Source organism: Ceratosolen solmsi, unplaced genomic scaffold (assembly GCF_000503995.2).
Source record: "Ceratosolen solmsi marchali unplaced genomic scaffold, CerSol_1.0 scaffold41, whole genome shotgun sequence".
Classification (NCBI taxonomy): domain Eukaryota; kingdom Metazoa; phylum Arthropoda; class Insecta; order Hymenoptera; family Agaonidae; genus Ceratosolen; species Ceratosolen solmsi.
The window spans coordinates 5,701,667-5,725,542 of NW_011948424.1; the positions used below are offsets into that span (position 1 = coordinate 5,701,667).

Consider the following 23,876-nt stretch of genomic DNA (forward strand, 5'->3'; position numbering starts at 1 on the left):
TTAGTGTATAAAAAGTATTGCATCGCACATAATTTTATTTTATTTATTGACATTTAAGACCGTTTAAGACAAAGTAAAGAGTAATAAACACATTTTTTTTTTTTTTTTTTTTTTTTTTTTTTTTTTTTTTTTTTTTTTTTTTTTTTAAAAAAATTTTTATTTTTTTTTTTTTTATAAATTTTTTTTTTTTTTTTTTTTTTTTTTTTTTTTTTTTTATAAAAACTTTATAATTCATTCTATTAATATTATATATATATATATATATATATATATATTGCATAGAATATATTATTCTTCATTTACTGTTGTTATGATTATTTGAGTGTGTAATAAAAAAGAGATATAAGTGATAGTGATTTGCATAATTAAAGCTCTTCGTCTAATAACTACTAATTATTGAATATTCTATCATCAATGATAGTGTTTGTATTACACAAAAGATAATATTTAACAGTGACTTTAGCAAATTAACGATTATATTCAGAAAGATAGTATAAATAAAAATAAAATAAAATAGTATTATTAATAATAAATAAAAAAAAATAGGGAAATTTATTGTGTTGAACACTTAATATTGAAATAAACTTATTGCAATATAACAATGTATTATTTCATTAGTTTCAAGTTTTTAAATTATTTCTAAATACTTTTATACAAATTATTTAATAAAAATTAAATTACAGTGTATACAGATGCCTTAAGAGGATATTTACTCGGGCTCGAACCACTAATAACTTAATGAAAGAACTAGTCAATATCTTGATTGATGCGTCATAATTATAATTTAGTGGAATTTAATATAATCTCATAAAATTAAAAAAAAAAAAAAAAAAAAAAAATCAACGCATCGGCTATATATTAATTATAATTTATTATTACTGTATCATTTAATCTCGTAGTATTTCATTTATCCTCTCAAATGCCAAACAAAATTAATTCAACATACACGGGTAACTAAGTTTTTGATTACTGCAATGTATGAATTCATTCCTGATTTTTCCGTTAATTCATATATAATGCAGCCAATCTATCGATACTTTGACAGTGAATTAAACATCACATATACATTTTTACATATATCATTATAACATATATACAGATATCTTTGTGATTAGGAAAATTTCATATTTTGATATAGAAGAGTAAGCAAATAAGTACAAATATTAGATTGTCGGAAAAAAGGGATTTCAAACTCTCATGTCAATATTATTGAATATTTATATATATACAAGCATGTACGTATTGACTAATTTTAATTTACGACGATTTGTTTATACAGATAGTTGATAGAACAAAACCTTAAACGATATAAGTAATGGTAATTCAATGAAAGGAGAGAATATTTTTTTCTGTACACGTTTTATGTTTTATTTCAAATTAATGTTTTACATACTCAATCGATAAATATTAAATGCAAAGATGAAATTACGATAGCGATATTTATACAAACATCCTTGTGTGAAACGAGTGGACTAAAATTGCAAATTTTTTTTCAGAATAGTTCTTTAATTTACGATACAAACGCAGAAGATTTGAATCATAATATGCGAACAAAATAAAATTCGTTAGTGATTCTAGTCGCGTTTTTTCCAGCATTTTCCGTTCATCCACTCCACGGTTCCTTTCTATTTGTCTCAGGCACCAGCAATTCGTATATGTTTTACTTATCAAGTTCTTGTGTTTAACTCTCGATACTGTTATGGCAAGACCGAATTTAAAAACGCAGGTTGGCATTCGTTAATATATGTAAATGATTCATGCAAATCAGATTCTATCATAAATATACAAATCACTGATGCAGTTTTTAACAATTGAATCATATCAACGGTACGAAGGGTAGATATGGATAAAAAAAAAGTGGATTGGAGCCAAACCGAGAAATAGAAAATAATAGGAAAAGATATAACATTAATATTAACTATATAAATCTGAATGTTATATAATCAATAGATAGTTAATACAATTTATTAAATCGTACAAAACTATTGGAACATTTTAAACGAAACTTGGATGAATATTCATTAATTATGTTTACTTTGCAATTAGTTGATTTTATATGTAATATTTATTGTATAATAATGATATTATTACAAAAATTATCTCCTTAATATATATATAAATTATTCTTTAAATTTGTTGTTTTAATTTAACAGAGATTGAATAAAGCTCAAATATAGTTTGAAAACTAGGTAAGATATTTCATAAAATTAGTATAAAAATTGTGATTATAACAGTCTGCACACTTGTTTAATATAAAAATATTTTTATTTTAATAAGAACGAGATTTGTAATGTGACAAAGCATATACATTTTTTATATATTACAATTGAAATTACAAATGGAAAACATTAAAATAAATGTATGTATGTAAAATGATTTTTTGTAGACATCGATCATAGAACCATTTATTTTGTTAATTTGAATTAAAATTTTACACTTTTGTAATATATTATCAAATAAAAAAATTTATAAATAAAACAAATTGATAAATTCGATAAATTTATAAATTTATTTTATAATCGGAATGAAAAAGTAGAAATAAAATTTTGTTTTTTATAATTTTTAAAGACATTATAGTTTGTAAAACATTTATTTAATACACTATATTTAACAAAAATAGTATAAACGTATTATAATACCAATGAATAGAAAGAATGTAATTTCGTATTCAAATAAATTGATGACATAAGGAAAGTTCATAAACACTTTATCTTTTCATTCAAAAAAAAAAAAAAAAAAAAAAAAAAAAAAAAAAAACAACAGTATAAGCTATCACGAATTCTTGTTTCGTTTGATTCCACCGTTTTTCACTCTGATTTTGTCTCATCAGCAATGATATTTTCTACGCTGAGATGTCATCGGTCCAATTTTTGATTATAATATTTCGAATTATCAATAATCAATGTTTCCAATATTCAATTTTCTCCACCGATCAAACTAGATCGAGAATAGATTCTCGAGATGACTTTAATCGATTTTCACGTAAATAAAATAAAAAAATTAATCTACCAAATCTACCGATACACTGTCAAGATAATTATTACACTGGCCAATATTAATTGTTTGTATTGTTATGGTAATTTTAATAATAAATATAACACATTTATTTTATATTCGGCTTCATAAATAATAAAAATGTATAAGAAATTTCGTGATTTTACAGCTCTATTAATCAAAGAGAAAAAGATGTTCCCGAACGAACTATATTAAAAAGAAAAATCAACTATCTAGAATAATATTTTAATTTCATACAGATCTTTTTTGTTAAATTTATTTTCAATTCTTCAATCTCACTATATAACACAATAATAGAAGAAATAAGATATAATAATAATAATTATCATTTGTACATTTATTTTTCCATATAATTTTTAAAGATATAAATGTTCGCATTAATTATCATATATAAAAGTATTTGTATGTTATTTGTAATAGCATAGATTAAGTATAAATTTGACGGATTATATTTTGTAATAGAATTCTTTGTAATTCGCGTATTAAATTTATATGATTATTGTAATTATGTTAATTATAAACAAACATTTATTAACAATTATATGAAGGAATAATGTTGCGTAATGAAAAATCTCCTGTAAATGAAACATTTGTATATAGAGTGTTAAAGGTATTAATATTTTTATAAACTAGTGTATTTACTGGACATATAGAATGTTAAAATAATTGCTTTTAGTGAAAAATAAAAACAAAAGATTTAGTTCCAAAACTAATTATAATTAATTCCACGTTTTGTTTTCGCAAACTGATAAAACTTGAAACTAGAATTTTAAAGCTACTGGAGGGATATAAAGGTACGACTACTAGGAATAAGATTTAAGATTGATAATTCATTTTGTAGGTTACTAAGAACTAAAAAGTTCATTAACACATAAATAGTATAATTCATGTTAAAACCTTAAAATATCCGGTTTTCGAATTAAAATTCTAACCGCTTAACTTTTTTCGGTTATATTTATACACAAGTCTATTTTAATTTCATTATTGATTTAATTACCTTGCCGATATTAGGATCGACATACACATTTTTATCACATCGTCATTATGTGATATCGTTGATTATTATCATAATAAACGATTTATTTTTCTTACCCCTCTATACATAATTTTCTCAATCTAAAGGCTGACAAATTAGTCATAGGAAATTAGTAAAAAAATTTTTAAGAGCTTACAATTATTTTTCTCTCTTTCATAATACACAATACATTAAAAGTAAATGTTAAAAATAGAATTTGATGATGTCATTGTCTATACGTATTCAAATTTAAGGAATTTAGGAAAAATTTTTTTACTCACTATTCTTCCATTACCAGATGTGAAGAAATTATATTTTTATTTATTTGCACTTTCTCTCAATTAGAGAATAAGTTAATAGTTTTCCATGATTAGATATAATATTGATAATTTTATAAAATAAGATATATCTCCTTTCCTGTATGAATAAATTTGAACTTTATTTGAGGTTACATGTTTGTAAAAAAATATAAAAAAAAAAAAAAAAAAAAAAAAAACAATATTTTTATAAAATACCACTAATTCGTAATGAAAATGTTCTTTTTATCGGCTTCTGCCTAAAAAGACTTAATAGCGAAACAAATTTTAACAATTGATGAAATATTCTACTTTATCTCAAATCAATTGATTATTCAACATAATTATTAAAACAAACATTAACTAATTTATAATAGTTACTCATTTTTCTAAGCCCAATTAATGTGATCCTTTTATAAACAACTAAATATTATTGATAGAATATAATGAATTCTATAGAGAATATTCAAATTGTGAATAGAATATTATTTCAGGAAAGTAATTTTCTTTAAAATTTCTTGAAAATATCGATTTTCGACACCAACGACTATTTTAAATCGAATATGTATAATCGATAATATATTTTGCTTCATAAACAACAACATAATATAATATTATTATTATAAATAGTATATAAATAATTTTATTTCAAAGATGCTTCTAAAATATTTATTATATGTTTTTATAAAAATTTTATTTTATTTATTCCAAAAATAAACATTAATTAATTTAATTGAATATCTATGTATAAAAATATCGTCAACAAGTTCAAGAGATTGAGAAAGAGAGAGAGAGAGAGAGAGAATGAGTGAGAAATTGGGAGAGTACAAGAGAGACAAAATTATAATTCGCAGGTATATATATATATACACCTAGGCAGTTACTATCAGGAAGTAATATATTATCTCAAGAGAATTAGAGTATTTGAAAAGTTTCAAAGTTTGAATAAAAAATATTTTCCGATAAATAATAAATAAGGTTTCCGAATTAATAAAAATATTTTCTTTTGACACATAATTAGTAAATCTTTTTAAAACTAACGAAGTTTATATAATTTTAATGTTAATGAATAACAGAATACGAAGATCAATTCTGTGTATGGAAATAATTCTACAATGTACATACATAATATAATATTAGATAAAATAATAATATTTAATAATATTAAATAATAATAAAATAAATACAGTAAACTGATTCGAAACCTATTCATCGTATAAGTACAATAAAGTATGTATAATATTAATAATAAAAAATAGAGAAATTAAAAATCTTAAAAGAACCCTTAGGTTTTCATATTAATGAGTAAAAAAAATAATAATAATAAACTTATTTACACTTATTTCAATTCGTCAAATTACTTAATTTTATTAGAATCTAGTCTATGAATAACTTTTTCTTTTACTTTTCATCCCCTCTTATTCCCTAATACATACTTTCATTGCTCTAAGTCTCTTATCAATGTATGTATTTGTATAAAAATAAGATTATTTCATCCTATCGTTAGCCAATCACAATTCTCGTTCTCCAAAATCAAAAATAAATTTGCAATTATGAGTATTTTTAGATGTATCATAAATATTCCTACATGAATTTCTATTTATGCTTGATATACTAATATAATGAAATCCAAATATATTTATAAATATTAAATTTTTTATTTTTTCTATTGAACCATCTTAACAAAGATTTTTTTTTTATGAATTAATTTACTTACACATTGTCTTAAATTTCAACGGCATACAATTCATGAATAATAATAAGTTCATTTGTATAAATATCATATATTTTCATACTGCTTTTTCACGAAATTTGAATTTGAATATCAGGGCCGATTATATTGAAATATATAATCACATAACAATGTTATTAATATTAAAATTACCATTATCATCATCGTCGTCATCGTGAACGTCATCTATAAACTAATATATTACTATCAAGATTTTTAGTTTCTAAGAAATTATTACATTCATTTGAAGAGAAAAATTTAACAGTTTCATAAATAAAAAATAATATTATGCTAAACACAATTTATATTGAACTCTCATAAACCATTGATAATTATGATTGATATTTCCACATAATGCGAAAATAAATGAATTAATATCATTAAGTGATTAATATCGTTTCACTTAAAAATAAAACAATAAATAAAATAAGCCAATTTTAATCGAGTAATATTTTAATATTACTCGAATACCTAAAACAATTCAAATATTTGTGAAACAACAATAAAAATAAAAAAAAAAGAAAAAAAGAAGCCAGATTATCATAATCAGAAGTGAAAATAATGTCATTGTTTTTTCTTTTAAATAAATTCATGAATAAAAAAATTAAGCGAGTCTATAAATTCCTCTCAGTCACTAGAAATCGAACAATATATTTCAGTATTAAATTCATTCAGGATAAAACCAGTACGCTCTATATAATGTAAATTGGAGAAATTATAGGAAAGCATATGAAGTTACATGCGATTGATCGCTCACATGTGTTTACAAGGACAACAAGTTATGCCTCGGAGGAGGAGCTTTGGCGGAAGTTCACGTAAAATACCTGCAACGTGCTACCTTCAAGGTTTTTCGGGAAAAATTCAAATAAGAAAAAAGAGAAAAAGGAATTAAAAATGATTTACGTCAAAGAGACGGGATGTCGAATAAAAGCCTTACTTTTCCATTACGAGAGCTCGTCGTGATCTTTGATGTGAGTAGACGTGCCGTACACGGTCAAGGTTATCGATTTCTTTAATTCACAATCGGTTAGCAGCCGACGATTTTTAGCTCATGGATTAGCTTATGGGAGAATGAATGTATGGTCGAAAACCGGATAGCTCATTATAATTGAAAACCTTGTGTCTATATTATCAATTATTAGTAGTGCTAATGCAGAAGAAAGCAACGCCAAATACTCGCGAGTAATTAAATAATGGAGGGAAAAGCAAACATTATTGGTGGAAAATCGAGATTTTCCGACGAACGAACAACTCACTTTGGCGATAAAATCTTGTACATACATTAGAAAAGAAATTTTTTTTTTCCTTTTTTAATTCAATTATAATACGTAAGCATACCTAACAGACACACCAACTTACATTAATATAACATACTGTTAACACATATTCACTTCATAAATCATAGCATTTATTAATTTTAGATCTCTCTTGCACTTAAAAATTCTTAATTATTATTACTTCATATATATATATATATATATATATATATATATATATATATATATATATATATATAAAAATGTACACATATATCACATATATGATATTTTATCCTGTTCTAATATTTAACTTATAATTCAATTTATTCCCAATACTATTTTACCTATTTGCTTCCAATTACGTCCCTATAAATTATAATTAATAGTATTTAATTATCTCTGTGGCCAAATTATTGAATTATAATTATCCGTTACAGCTCAACGTTTATAATATAATAAAACAGCTCTCAATAAGCTGATAAAAGCCCGAGATTACATTATATGCCTTTCTTTCTCAGTGGACTATCAATACTCTTCTAATTTTCATCTCTCGCTTGCACAATTTCATTTTGCTAATCTTTCAACTAGTAGATCATTTGGTCAACTTGTATATTTTGGAATTCGCTTATCATTAATGAAAAATGTTGTTTAATAGCCATTGATTTATCTTTTTCTTTTCAATATCATAGGAATCTAATTTTTTTTTATAATAAAGATAGTAAAAACATTTTTTTTTCATTGAAATTAATGTAAATTATAGCGTGTATAGTAAATTTAATAAAAGGCTAAATGTTGTAATTGAAAAGTCAAATATTTATTTCTTGAACTGAAATAACTATTCTATGATTTCTTCATTTAAACTATATATTATGAAAAATTACTGTTATTATGTATTTCGATTCTACGATAATTTTATTTAAATATTTCTCATTTTATATTTGTATAATATTATTAATCATTAGATATTATCGTAGTACAGGTTTTGAATGATCTATGTTCATTTTATACGTGATTTTCCAGTCAACTAATGAAGTGTGTAAACGAACTATCCTTTTTTCTCACCGATTTATTTTTCGATACTTAATTTCACGTCTCTCTCTCTCTCTCTCTCTCTCTCTCTCTCTCTCTCTCTCTCTTTCAGCGATTCTCTCATTTTCCAGCATTCTATTCCAGCACTCTCGGTCTTTCTATCTTTCGATCCCTCGATCTCGGATTTCTCTGTATTTTTCCACGATCATTTATACATATTTATGTAATTCATACATAGCTAATCACAATTATTAAAAGAAAAAAGCTATTGTTATGATCGAATTATTGTTACAATCATATATTTCAAGCACAAACAACTAAATACTCTGTAGCAGTATTAAACAATAACTTTCATTTGTTGCTTTGTGTTATATATATATATATATAAAAAAATATATATATATATCAAGAAATACATATTTGTTGTTACATTATAATATACGTATATACTTTTTATATTATATTAAATTAACTAATTGATTCATTAATATTTAAGAAATCTTACAGCATAATTTAAATATATAATATAGTTCTTTTAAATTTAAGAATAGAGTATTAAAATTAATAAATATCTAAAAATTTCCAATATCTTTTCAACTAAAACATTGTTTATGCAAATGTTAAGAAAATGTCAACATAGCGTCACATGGCTTTTACAATATTCAATTTATTATGATAAGTATTTACTGTATTCACGTTAGATATTAATAAAAAAAGTTTAATTATTTAAAAAAAAAAATAATTTTCTTAATGCACTATTACCATTGTCGTATTACTTTCACAATTATCGTTACCAGAATTCGACAAAAGTTCTTTATATTGCAGATCAATATTATATTTCATAATAAATTTGCCTATTCATTAGGTCATTTATTACATGATTTTCTACATTTATATAATCTTATTTATTAATCTAAGATAATCTTCTACATTTACAATAATTCTAGTTAGTTTTCATCGGTCTATTGCATTGTTTACTAATTCTCAAACTAATACTATTATAGTAAATACTAACAGGTATTCACTTAGACTGTTTATTTATTAGGTTCTTTATTATAAGCTGATATATTAAATATAAAGCTGCAACTATTTGGTATTATCTATAAGAAAAAAGTCTTTAGCAATATTTTTCGTCACTCCTTTAATCTAGTAATAATCATATTAACTTTAAATAAATGAACATATATATCTAATAGTTGCAATATTTCTAATAATTTTTATAATCAAAATAACGATTATATTACTTACAAGTTAATAATAATAATTGCAATAATTATATTAATAATAATGAAAAACTTTAATGATTATTAAAATATTCTGACAAAGTTTAATTTTCTCTGTGATACCTTTCTTATTATCAATTTTATAAGATGAAATCAAAATTCTTCGGTAAAAATTTAGTAAAAAAAAAAGCGACAATTTTACTATTTTGAACTTGTCTTTACATCTTTGCATTATGAATAAACTTGTGATCAAATAGTTTACCGAAGTAATGGAAGCTGAAAGTAAGAAATTCAAATTAAATTATATAAATAGAATGAGAATATCTTTTTGAAAAATGAGTTGATTCGATAATATATTTAAATATGCTGATAATTAATTGAAAAACTAATTTAATTAATAAATTCCAAATATAATTTCCAAATTCCAAATTCAAAATTTTGCGTTAGATGACGTAGCCCCAATGAAGACCGTAATAGAGCATATTCCATATATCAAATAAACTTTATTAGAATAAACAGTATTTTATTTAATCAAACGCAATTTTGCAATATTTAATGCTCAAGTAATTCTGAAATGATGAAGAAATATTGAATAAATAGGTTTATATGAGAAAAGTAATCTTATCTTCTAAAATAATCTATCTGATCTGAAAATCGTTAAAGACATTAGAATATAAAATTGGGTATATTTTCACATCGTATACTTGTGTGAAGCTAATAAGCCATAAAGTATATATGAATATATAAAAAATATTAACATTTTAGGATAAAAAACACGTGCGTTATATAACTATATATATATATATACCTACCGATATATTTCGTTTTTCATAGTAAATTATTCTTTATTATTATAATTTTAATAGCCTCTTTATATAGTTAAGATTACGTAGAAAAGAATAAGATAATTTATTTAATATCGTAAATTTGTAAGGTTTATATCCTTTAATATTTAATATGAAATATGCATAAAAAAAAACATAATAAAATTAATAAAATTCTCATAATGTTTATTAATATATACAAATTTTTAAGTCTTATATAAGTAATAAAATATTTTCGTTTGGGTCCCCTTGACATTTAATTAGCGATATTTTAATTTATAATAAAAATTTATTGATTCTTTAAAAAAAACAAAAAAAAAAAAAACAAAAAAAAAATTCTAATCAAAATTAATTTTTCCAAAGAAAGTATATAGAAATAATAGTTATTAATGTATTTCGGTAAATGAATATACAAATTTATTATTAAAATGGAATTATAATGTTTAACATAAAAAAATGTGTCAACTGTATTTGTAAATAGATTATTTTCAATCCAGTTAAATATGGTAAATAATGTTCACATAGAACAGAATCTGTTTTTTTTTTTTTTTTTATTTTATTATCACATTGATTATAAATAGCATTTTTTGCAATCTCTTCAACTGCTCGTACAAGTTATGTTATTATAAAATAATTTTTTTTCATTAGGGGTTAATTTACCTTCGACTAATTTAAATATTTGCATAAAAGGGTTGATTTATCGAGAATAACGATAACATGAAACTAACTTTGGATCTTGTTTAATACAATTTAAACGATCAACATACTTACTCAGTCAGAAATACTTTTGTAATGAATTAAGTGTACCATAAATGATTTTTTTTTTTTTTTTTTTTTTTTTTTTTTTTTTTTTTTTTTTTTTTTTTCGAAATGTTTATAAAAAACAATATTATTACATGACTAATTACACTTGTTTCTTTATTGTATATAATTTGCAAACATCGAGCCATTCAAACATTCATATGGGTAATTCATCGTATCGTATATTCTTAGTCGATCGATTTCCTATAGAAATGCTGCTATCCGTCATAATAAATGCTTAATTAAGTAATATTATGTGTCATAGGAATAGATGACGTTTGTCCAAGCTACTGAAAGTTTTAGAACAATATTTAATGAGCATTGAAATATTCGAAAATATAAATATTTGATTGGTTGGGATTGCTTTGTACTTGGAAAATTAAAAATTCGATAAAATTTCCTTAATAGTTAAGCATTTGCCGGTAAATATCAGCAACCGACAATTAGCTTGTTCAATCATGTTTGAAAAAGAAAGGAAGAAAGAAAGAAGGGAAAAAAAAAAAAAAAAAAAAAAAAAAAAAAAAAAGGCAACCGACAACAAGTCGACGAATCTAACAGGCCCATACGTATATATGTATGCCTGTATTGTGAGTGTCTGGTCTAATAGCCTCGACGACAGCGTCACGAGAACAACTCCAGTCAACCTGGAGAATATAAAGCGATCGCATACTCATCGCCAGACCGACAGTCATTTGAAATTGTGCTTCAAGAGTTGAACTTACTTGATAGCGATCCGATCTCCCGCATCACGAGAAATATCTTTAAGTGCAGTATCGGCTGCCATTGTTCTTCGGGCGGGAACAATACACGTGATATTACCGTGGAAAGCAGAGAAGCCAAAGAGATGCAGCTGCAGTTGTTGATGTCGTTGCCACTACGGTTGTTTCTCCTTTTGATGCTCGTATGCGCACAACACTGTCTGGCATGCGCCGGCAAGAATCTTATACGTGAGTATCAACACTAACGACACTATCATCTTTTTCCTGCACCTTCGTTCGCCACACGCGGCACTTTTTCCACTTCTATGATAAGTCTACTTGTAAGTTCTTGTGAGAAGTTATTAAAATTGGAGGATTTGGGCGAGGATGCGTTGTAAAAATAAAACAGAATGTTGCTAATGGCAGAGCATGTATGTAGGTGGAGAAATTTTCATAGTGTAATTTCTCACATCGTTATACTCTGATCGATAAAGTATTTTCAATTGCAATTTCCCGAGCTTATAAGAAAATTTACATGCACATTATAGCATAATTTAATTATTATTTATATTATAGTGGTAATTAGCATTAAATACCTTTATAAACATATCATATTGTGGTAATATTATCCAATTTTTTAAGTAAAAAAGTTTTCCTATAAATATAATTAATAGACAGATTGCGAGTACAGCTTGTAATTGCGGTCATTACAGTAACAAAATTCGTTTGATTGATAATCATGTAGCTATCCTTTTTGCGCGTGCTTTATATAATATCGAAATAATTGATAAATTTTAATTGAATTTGAAAATATTCGATCGTTCAAACATATATGCATCAATCTAATAATTTGTCTTCCTACTGATGCTTTAGGCTTCTTTCGTAGATTTTTGCGCATCGCTTTTCATATACAATCTGGCATTATTAAACTATTCATAATTTACTCCCATTATTTATCATTACTTCATTATACATACTTTACCCATTACTTTCTAAATATATATATTTTTTCAATTCGATGCTTTTTAAGGGAAATATTAGCTCATTATAAGTAAAGATTCTGTTTTTAATCTTTTCTTTGTAATTTCAAAATATTGCGGAAACATGTCTTTCCAATGCTTTATTCTATTTTTTTTCTCCATATTAATCACTTAAACCATGGCGTTTTATTCATTTTTCACCATTTATATCATTTTACCACATAAGCTGCTTATTAATTTATATTAAAATCAATGAGAGCTTTTATCAATATTTTTTTCTCCTTATACGCGCATTTAATCATTTCTCATAATAAAAAATAGAATATTCTATTCTAAAGATTTACAATGTATAAAAAAAACTCATACCATTACGATCTATCAAGCGATAGTATTGATAGGAGGATTCGTAGAAAAATCTCAATTTTTTATACAAAATATTAAAATGGAGAAAATTAAAAAATTATATCAACCATTTAATCCAATAAGATATGTTCAAAACCAAAGTTCTTCAATTTTTTGCTTTTTTATATACAATGCAAAATTGTTATTAATAAATTAATTATTAATTATTTAAAAATTTAAACTCTTTATTTTTTATATATGAAAAGTTTTATTGTTAAATACTAACGTAAATATCAATTTATTATTGTTATTAATTTAAGAGGTACACAATATTCAATATGGAAATTTATCAATAATTTATTATCTACCTTAGAATTATATATAAATGTATAATCATGGAATATTGCAAATAAATATTGTAAATAATACACTTACACATGATCAGTATGAATTTTTTTTCTTACACATTATTTGCAAAGACTCTTAGAAGATTAAAATTGAATAATTTATAATATAATAAGTTATATATATATATATATATATATATATATATATATATATATATATACTAATCAACTCGTATAAAGTTAAAGTTATCAACATTAAATAAAGGTTTTCAAACAAAGCTTATGAAAATTATATAAGCCATAAAAAATATTGATTAAGCAAAGTTTTTTTTAAGTATTGATAAATTTAAATTATCTAAAATTATATTACATAAGATACTTTAATGCGTATATTACAACCTTAACATGAGGTAAAAAAGAATTTAATTTACTATTCAAACTTGTATGTATATTGTTACATTGATATCTCATGAAAAATTCAATTCAATTCAATTCAATGCTTAAACTTACATTTGTATTTATGAATTTAAACATTAAAAGATAATAAACAATTAATAAATGAAGTATGCTTAATAATAATAATAATAATAATAATAATAATAATAATTATTATTATTATTATTTAAAGTTACGTTTCATAATCTGCCTCGAGTGCTACGCAATAAAGTAAAATGTGGAATCGCATGTACTAATGATTGAATAATCACGTAATGTTACTTGTTTATTGTTATCATATAATTGAAAACGTCAGTTTTGAGCCATCAAACCGGAAACGAAAAAGGCTAGGCCAATACGCACTCTAATTCGTTGCAGCTCTGGTCTATTTTCTTTCAATGCTCGACTTCGTTTTTTTTGTATCCATCATGGGAAAAAGAAAAAGCGCATAACACTGATTCTAATCGCTTGTGAGATCTCAATTTAATACATAATTTGCTGTTTATAAGAATATATTCTGTTTTATTTGCATGCAAGTCATTTCTCGCTCAAAAACTTTTCATTGTTAATAATTATGAAATGTACTGGTTAACAACGCTAGATGTGAGAGTGAATAAACGAATTTACTTCTATAAATCATTGGAATTAAATTGCACTAATTAAATGCCACCTTAGATAAAATGGATTTACGAAAACTATGACAGAAATATGCTAATTTATTACTTATATTGAAAATTGATTGCTCATAAATTTATTCCTAAGTATTTGAAATCAATAAATATGTGATTCTGTATAATCTGTCCCACGCGATTAATAAATTTTAAATTCATTTCGCTGACAAATTATTCGGCAAAACTGATTTACAGAGTCAGAGATTCCCATTACGAAATTACTCATTCATTATGATTAAGCAATGATTAATTGGGAAAAAAATTTTATTTATATATACATATTATCTGTATTAATAATACCTTACCTTGCTTATTATTTGAATTTAATATAATTTAAGATATTTAAAAAAAATACATTATATTATTTATTTAAATTGTTTATTTACATTACAACGTAACAAACAAGTAATATATGGGCCTTATTTTCAATAATTTCATCTATTGGCTTTGTATATTCTACACTTTATCAATATAATACATTATAATTCGTTATAATAAATAATTTCAATTTGAAAATGAAAGCTTTTTAAATTATATGTGTAAATGTTCATTATGATAATTCTATAATAAAGTATTTAATTGCCATTTAAATTTCAAATCTAAATAAATCATTTTCCATTGGCATTTGAAAATATTTACGCTTTAATTGTTACAAACTTTTCATTAAACGTTATATTTATTTTTATTTTTCACTCAATCAAATATTGATTTTATACTACTGTTAAAGAGATCAAATTTTAATTTAAAGCTTTTAATCATTAAAGTTCTTTTACCTTCCAAAGATAATACATTCATATAATTATAAAATTATTTAATTGCTATTGCAATTTTTCTAATATATTCGTCGGGCAATGTAAAACAATTCACTTTATAAATTTATAAAAATGTATTTATATCACATAGTCTACTAACAAGGATCGATTAAATTAAAATCCTAACGGATAAATTACATAATAATAATATAAAAATCACCATAGAAAATTTCACATAGAATAATAATTATTTAACGAAATTAACAAAAAAAACTTCCACCATAATTATAACTTTGATACAATATAACAAAAAATAAATACTGTAAATAATGAAAGAAGTGATAAATGAATGACAGATATAATTAATATAAAAAGCGTATGTATTTTGTATGTAATTTGAAAATAAATGAGAAATTAGTCAGTGTAATCTATTTGCTTGACATTGCGTTGCAAAATAATAGCAGTTGATGCTCGTATTATACATGTAATATATATATATATATATATATATATATATATATATATTCATAATGTGATTATTATTTCGTTAATTATTATCTTTAGGGTCAGGAGTATCTTGTCAAGACAAGCGAAATATACTCGACGAGCACAATCGACTCCGACAATTAGTCGCATTGGGACAAATTCGTGGCCAACCACCAGCCAAACTAATGATGGAAATAGTATGGAAAATTATTGCAACTTACTTATGTATTTATTCCATGCAGAGTGTGTGATTATGCGTAATTATTGAAATAATGCAATGATTAATTTACCACGGTTGATTTACAAGAATTTCAATATCAAAAAGATATATTGATTAATGCTTTAATAACGAATGAATATTAACAGAAAAATAATATCAATCTTGCTTTCTCGAATGGAGAAGAATAAATGTTCGAAATACTTGAATTTTATATAAACTTACTTTAAGCTAATTGTACGCCGAGTATAATTAATGCCCGAGCTCTTTGAAATATATCAAATATATATATATATATAAATAATCTATATACAATTTCGTAAATTTCGTAAATTTCGTAAAAAAAATATTTCAAATTAACATTTTTCATTAGCAGCAGTCTTCTTCCGTATACTTATTTTTCGGCATACGATTAATAATATCAAAAGAAAAAAAAAAAGAAAAAAAAAACTAATTACTATTTAATGATAAAATACATCGTTTGTATCAATATTGGAAATAATAATAAAATTGATATGTTTTTTCATTTATTTTTATAATTTTCTAGATTTTCAAATTGTGAATAGAATTTATTATTGGCTATTACAGTGTAATAAACGTCTTGTAATCCTTAAGTTGACGGAATAAAAGCGTATTTGCAATTATCATCACTCGTTACATCACTATTAATATAATATACGGAAAATAACTAAACATTAGAGCAACATTACAAATTGTAATATTAATCTATTTCGTAATATAATCCTATTTATAAATCGTTTTATACGACGCTTTTAAAAAATACAATTTAATAATGAATGTTACAAATTGGAAAACTTTTACAGATTTGGGACGATGAATTAGCCGCGGTAGCTCAGCGATGGGCAAGCCATTGCAACGAGAACCACGATAATGCACGGAATGTTCGTAAGTTCATACATAATTTGATATATTCATTGTTTATACATCATAAATGTTAGATATAGAAACCCGATTATTTAGTACCCGTTAATTAATAAGGATGAAGCATTGTAAAATTAAGTATCATTGTAGTAAGACCAACTGTAAGTTGCTATAAGTTAACTCGCCTATAATATAAATATAATATAAGTAATAAAAAATTTAATAGATAATATAAATTAATAACTATAAGTTAACCATAGTGTTAAAATAATAAGTAGATTAATAATTAATAAAAAATAATTGTTAGACTTTACTTATATCTAAATTTCGGTATAAGTATTATTTATGTTACTTTAAGAAAATATTGAATTTGATATTAATATTAACAAAAATTGAATGCTTCAACTTGCAAATTACAAATATTTTTTTCTCAGTCTGTATTTATTTTACGCTATATTTAATATGGTTAATGTACCTTAATTTCTACCATAATCGATCTACAATTCAATCTAAATCAATGAGAAATCTATCAGGACATATATTGTCAGTTTTTTCATAGTTACAGACTTTGTAAATCAGTTCAATGTGCTTGAAAAAGCCAACTTTATTAAATAAGGGAAAGTAAAAGCAGGCTTTTTTCGTAAATTATTCCTTTTACTTTTATCTAATGTTTTCTTCATTTTTACTGCCCGGCTTACAAAACTTTGAACTTAAATCGGATTATAAAGCAACGTTCAAGGTTTCAGTTTATATTTAAAAATTAAAAATACTTTATTCTAATATTATGCTATTGACTTTGTTTGTATAATTAGTTTTTATCTATAACACAACGACTTAATAATATTTCACAATATAACTATGAAGCTTATGATATTATTTTTATGTAAAAAATAATATTTTCCATATGATATTAATATAAAAATATATTAATATATTATAGAAATACATTAATAATATCAATTATAATGAGCGTGATAATTCATAATTTTATATTTAAATTTGTTTATCTTTTATATTTTATTTTTAATAGTTTCAGAATTAAATTTTATAATAAAATATACGTTGAATAAATATAATTGAATAAACGTTATAGTTGACTAACATAATAATCTTTATAAACATTCGAAAAAATAATAATAATAATGATATAAAAAGTTAGTTTTTATTCTTATAATACATTATAAATTTAATATTAAATTAAAAAATTTATCTTTATAATAAAAACATTTAATTCGGATTAATGAAATATGAATTATTATGATCTACCGAATTATAATGAGAATTTGAGCGAAATTTATTTAAAGATAACAGTGGCAAACATTTAAAAAATATTAATTTCTTGCGGACTTTAAATTGACGAAAAAACTAGCTAAAAAATAATTTGCAGAGTAAGAAAGAGACTATATATCGATAATGTTATTGTTTAGATTGATATTAAGTATGTAAGTTGTAAATATTAAGATCGCGAGAGATTATTAAGTGGATTATAAAAACTGAGTATCGTGACATTGAAGTTTAATAATAATAAGCTACGAATAATTAAGTGAAGTAGGCCTAAACGAATGAACAATACTTTTTCTTAAGCAAATTGGTAATAACGATAGTGAGCCAAGAATCCTCGACTGTATAAAAGAATATATATATATATATATATATATATATATATATATATATGTATGTATATGAATGTTGGTGTTAGATTGGATTGAAATCGCGTTGAAGAGGAAATTCGAGCGAACCGCGAACTTGACCAGCTGTTCTGCTATAGTTTGTCAATGTCAATTTTGAGAAATGATGAAGTAGAGGCTTCCTCGATGCCTGTATTTAACGGAAAATCTCGGTTGTTTGTTGTCGATTGAAAATTCGAGTGCAAATGAATGAAAATGAAGACGCATGGATTAATGGGACGGAATTATCACTATCATTATCACTCATTATTTGGCTTAATTGAGACTAGAAAATGACGAATAAAACTTTCAACTATCGAGTTCGTTTAATAGATTTTTCAATAAAGAGCAAATATAAATTCCTATTGGCACGATTTTTATGAACTCCATTAACCTACACTTAAAATAGTGAGTTTTATTCTGATTTTATTTTCTATTATATTATATTATAAAAATATTATATATATAAATATATGGGCACTATAATTATTATGGTTGCCATACTTGGTCTTACATAAAAATATTCCAAGCCTTTTGCAATTAACAATTGACATTTGGAGGGACCGGGGTTAAAGAAAAAAAACCTGCCCTGTGATACAATAGCACACGCACGTCCTTAATTCAAAACAATTAGATTTAGCTCGCACGGTCGTCGGTAGACAAGAGTGGAAGTGGTAATACAAAGTGCGCTATATATAAAAATAATTAAATCCCGTATAAGACACACATTCATGAAAACATCTGGCTTGAATTAAATAAAGGTAGATTCGCAGTCGGCCAGAACATCGCGCGTACATGGACAACGCGCAGGCCGATCGGGTCCTACGATTCCGAACCCGACTGGAGGCCTCAAATTTCTGCCTGGTTCAGCGAAGTACAATATTACCGCAGTGGCTACAGCAGCATTACCGGCCATTACACTCAAGTACAAATCTGACATTTCCAATTCGATTATAGTGCCGAGTGATTGGCCATTCGATTTTAATTTTCGTCCCTTTTACTTAAAGGTTGTATGGGGCACAACGTTTTTAATCGGCTGCGGCTATTCCTTCTATTATGATCCATTACGAGGCTACACAAAGAATTATGTTTGCAACTACGGCCCGAGGTAATGATTCCGTTCGTTTAATTCGTTATGATCGCCAATCGCCGATGCGGTATGACAATAGTTTCGATCTTTCGGATTATTAATGAAATTCTTGATTATAATCTTGCGTTGCTTCATAACATTTCCATAACCCATTTCTTTTCAAAATTCATTGCGATTTACTTCAAATCATCACGTTATACATCTTATATTTTAGTGTAACCATTAAGCAATGAATTTCACTCAGAGAGAAATTTTTAGAATACATATGTATAATTATTTTTCATAGTCATTTTTCTTGGTCATGGCTAAAGTAGAATCAAAATATTTCCAATTAATTAAAAAATATTTCATAACATATTCTATATTCTACAATTTTATTAATTAATGTTGTATGTTATTCATTTCTTCATAAACAAAGATTTAACTATCACGGATTATTTCATTTTAATGTTATTAGATAATTCATATTATTTTCAGTGATGTTTTGATAGATTAATTATTACATTTAATAATTACATGTAATTACGTTTAATTAATTACACGTATATCTGCACTTATCATCTTTCTTGTTCATCTAAAAATTTATATTCGCCTAGATTTACTTATAATAATGAATAAAGAGTTTTTCAAACAAATTCATTTTCGAAGTAATACTGCTAGAAAGTCGAAAATGCATAATTTATTCATTGAGAAGTTAAAAAGAAATTTTTCATCATTCCTTTTTCCATAACTGTAAGTTCATTGCTAATTTTTATTTGGCATCAATTACTAATTAAACATTTTTTAACAAAATTATACGAATTGAGTTGCATTTAGCATCTAAAATTTCGACCAATAAGTTTACTCGTGTTAAATATATGGAAATGTATATAGTCAATATTAAATGTTTATATTAAATCATTCTTTATGATTCTCTAATTTTCTGAATATAAATCTTTAATTACTATGTAGATTATTCGTATTTATATTTATTATAATTTTAATTTTCATTCGAAATGACATTATTATATTTTTGTCTGTAAAAGCAGAAAAAGTAATATAAACAATTTTAAAACAACTCAATGCAAGAAAAATTATACTAAAAATCATCAATTTAATATAATGTAAATAATATAAAAAAAAGTTATCATTTTATGAAATATGAAATTTTTTCAGTGGCAATATTCTTGGTTACAAACCATATCCATTTGGATGGCCAGAATGCAATTCATATGGTGTCAACTACTCTAATAGATACTCCGGACTATGTTGTAAGAATAAAAATAATGAAATGGATCATACATACTCACATACATGCATATATATATATATATATATATATATATATATCAACTGTATAAAAATATTGTTATTATAATTTTTTGTCTTTTTCAGCACGAGGAGTCTACTATCCCCTTGGCGTATACTGTACTTTCGGTTAGATTTTTATTAGAAATCTGTGAAAATATAATTAAAGTACGGCCGATGGAAATAAATGAAATAATATAAAACAGAATAATAATTTATGAATGTCAAGAAGAGTATTGGAGGATTTAAAATATTTTTGAAACTAAAAACACAGTATATTACATGGATATTGGACAAAATCAAAAACTGACATTCTTAATTGCAATTTCAATTACGACATTTGGAATTTTAATATTAATATTTTTAATGATAATCACAATAATAAAGTAATTAAAAATATTGTAAGTTGCTAGTTGTAGTCCGGAAAAAATAATTTCAATATTAACGAGCTCTATTTTCATAAAATTAATTAAATACTTTATTCATAAAAGTTATAATACAAACACTTTAAATACTTTATATTGAGATTTTCAAAATCTGTCTCTTGTGTTGTAAATTCATACGTCAAGCATTAGTTTTCTATTGATCGATAGGATTCTATTGAAAATATTTTATTCTCAAACAATTAAAGTGTATTAATTATATAGATTTTATATATATATATATATATATTTTTTTATTATTAAAGTACTATATATTTTAGACGATATTTTAAATTTAAGTACAATGAAAAAAAAAATACTTTTATAATAAGAAAGTCATTTTTTACTATCATTTTTAATATTTTACATAGAATATTGAATATACTATAGAATTATAATTAAAAATTTATTTAAATGAGATTTAACAATATATATATATATATATTTTTTTTTTTTATTATAAATTTACATAATATTATATATAACGTAAATTTAGTAAAATACAAATATTCAATTTAATAAGTTTTTTGTGATATTTAGGTATGTGTTTTAAAGTGTGCAATTTTCATATGCATATAGAAAAGATAGAAAGATGTTGTGCTTTATAATATTACATTTACGGAGACAATTATATATTAATTATTATCAATATTTCAACAAAATTCTAATTGGATACATATATTTTAGATATGTTGTATAGTTTACATGAATATACAAACTTTCGTAAGATGATGTTTCAAAACAAAAATGAAAATTATCAGGATAAATATAAGTTGTAAATGTAATTTACATTCGTGATTGAACGAGAACTTACTAGTTTCTATGAAATGATAGTTTTAATAAATTTTATCAAATTTTTTTTTTTTTTTTTTTTTTTTTTTTTTTTTGCCACGTTACATTAAAGCGAGGGAAATAAAATTCTACCTTAAAATTATTAATATAGTCAATGTCATATACGTTATATAATATCAAAAATTGTATTCAATGTTAATATTGCATAAACCATTATTTATATGTTTTCAATTAGAAAATGTGAGATAAATTATTATTTGAAATTAATTAAAAAATAATAGTTCTATTTAGGAAGTTTAACATTACTTGCTACTTAGATATATAAAAGGTATTAATGTTAGTATATCCGTAGATATATTAAAATTAAAATTTAAACTGATAAAGAGTAGAAAAAGCTTCTAGTCTATTGAGTTTTAATTAATCGACAAATATAACTATTATATATTAATATAGCTTCAGTAGTAATATATTAAAAATTTGTTATGTTAAATCAGCTTTTGTGTTAAATTATCACATATATAATTAATAGTTTTTATTATGAAAATCAGTATTTTTATTATGTCACATTCTAATTGTATATATTTATCAGCGAATAAGATTATAATAAAAGTTCTATTATATTACAATGATAATGTGAACAGATATGTATGAAAATATATTATAATTCATCACTGAATTAGACATTTAATAAGAAATAATAAAAGCATTGGGGTGTATGATAAAATCAACTCTTTTTCGTATTTTATCTTCCTTTCTCCTTCAATTGTTACATTATTTGCTTAAATTTATTTTTCAATCATTTTATCAAAATTTGAAGAATAATTTATAAATTATCTTTTCTTTTTATTTTGAGCAACTTTATATAATATTTATGCATTTTGTAACTATAATACATTGTATTTAAATAAAGAAGTCTTTGCACATTCATTTGAACCGATAAATAATTATATATTTATCCTAATAGTAACAACAATTAAAAATACAATCATTATATACAATTTAGATGGTAATGATGATTCTGTTCTTTAATTTGCGAGACTATAATTATAATTTATATCGTCGTACAAATAAAAACTTGTTCTATAATATATTATGAAAGTTTTATAAGCAAAGCTCAAGACAATTCTTCTACAATTAGTAATTGCAACATTAATTATTTACTTTTTAATTTAATATAATAATTAAGTGTAAATTAATTCAATATTTAATAATTGAATTATAGAATTATAGATGTTGAATTTATTATTTTATATTATTTTTTGTTATTTTTTATATTATTTTATCTAAATTTAACCGATATTATGAATCTATGTATATGATGAACCTTAAAGTAAATCTATATTGCAATTGTGCAAATACTTGTGCAAATTCTTGTCAATCCTATTACAAATATTTGCTTGCTTCACTAAATTCCATTCGCTATTAAGTTAAGCTCCATTCTTCTTACAATGTTCCTTTGAAGAAAAAAAAAAATTTTAAGAATGAATATATTTTGTATCGTATAAATACTGCTCGTTATCATTTAACGATCGTCTTTTTCTTCTTGCGCATTATTATTAAAAAAAACTTATATATACACATATATATTTTTATTTCGCATGGATCAATAATTTT

General features: G+C 23.5%; 1 protein-coding gene across 1 annotated transcript; it reads left to right on the top strand.

Annotated features, from left to right (window-relative positions):
* Positions 1-11,855: 11,855 nt before the first annotated feature.
* LOC105362601 (venom allergen 5.01) lies at positions 11,856-21,200 on the top strand. Its single transcript, XM_011500068.1, has 7 exons — positions 11,856-12,141; positions 15,984-16,102; positions 16,947-17,028; positions 19,433-19,596; positions 19,679-19,779; positions 20,917-21,011; positions 21,136-21,200. The coding sequence occupies exons 1-7, from the start codon at positions 12,039-12,041 to the stop codon at positions 21,180-21,182; spliced, it is 711 nt and encodes a 236-aa protein (XP_011498370.1). The 5' UTR covers positions 11,856-12,038; the 3' UTR covers positions 21,183-21,200.
* The last annotated feature ends 2,676 nt before the right edge of the window (positions 21,201-23,876 follow it).

What these genes read in the sequence shown, in the direction of transcription:
- LOC105362601 (XM_011500068.1), top strand. Translation starts at nt 12,039, where the DNA reads ATGCAGCTGCAGTTGTTGATGTCGTTGCCACTACGGTTGTTTCTCCTT. An exon ending in CCAAACTAATGATGGAAATA is followed by an intron (nt 16,103 to 16,946) that starts GTATGGAAAATT and finishes AAACTTTTACAG; the next exon opens with ATTTGGGACGATGAATTAGC. An exon ending in TAGATACTCCGGACTATGTT is followed by an intron (nt 21,012 to 21,135) that starts GTAAGAATAAAA and finishes TGTCTTTTTCAG; the next exon opens with CACGAGGAGTCTACTATCCC.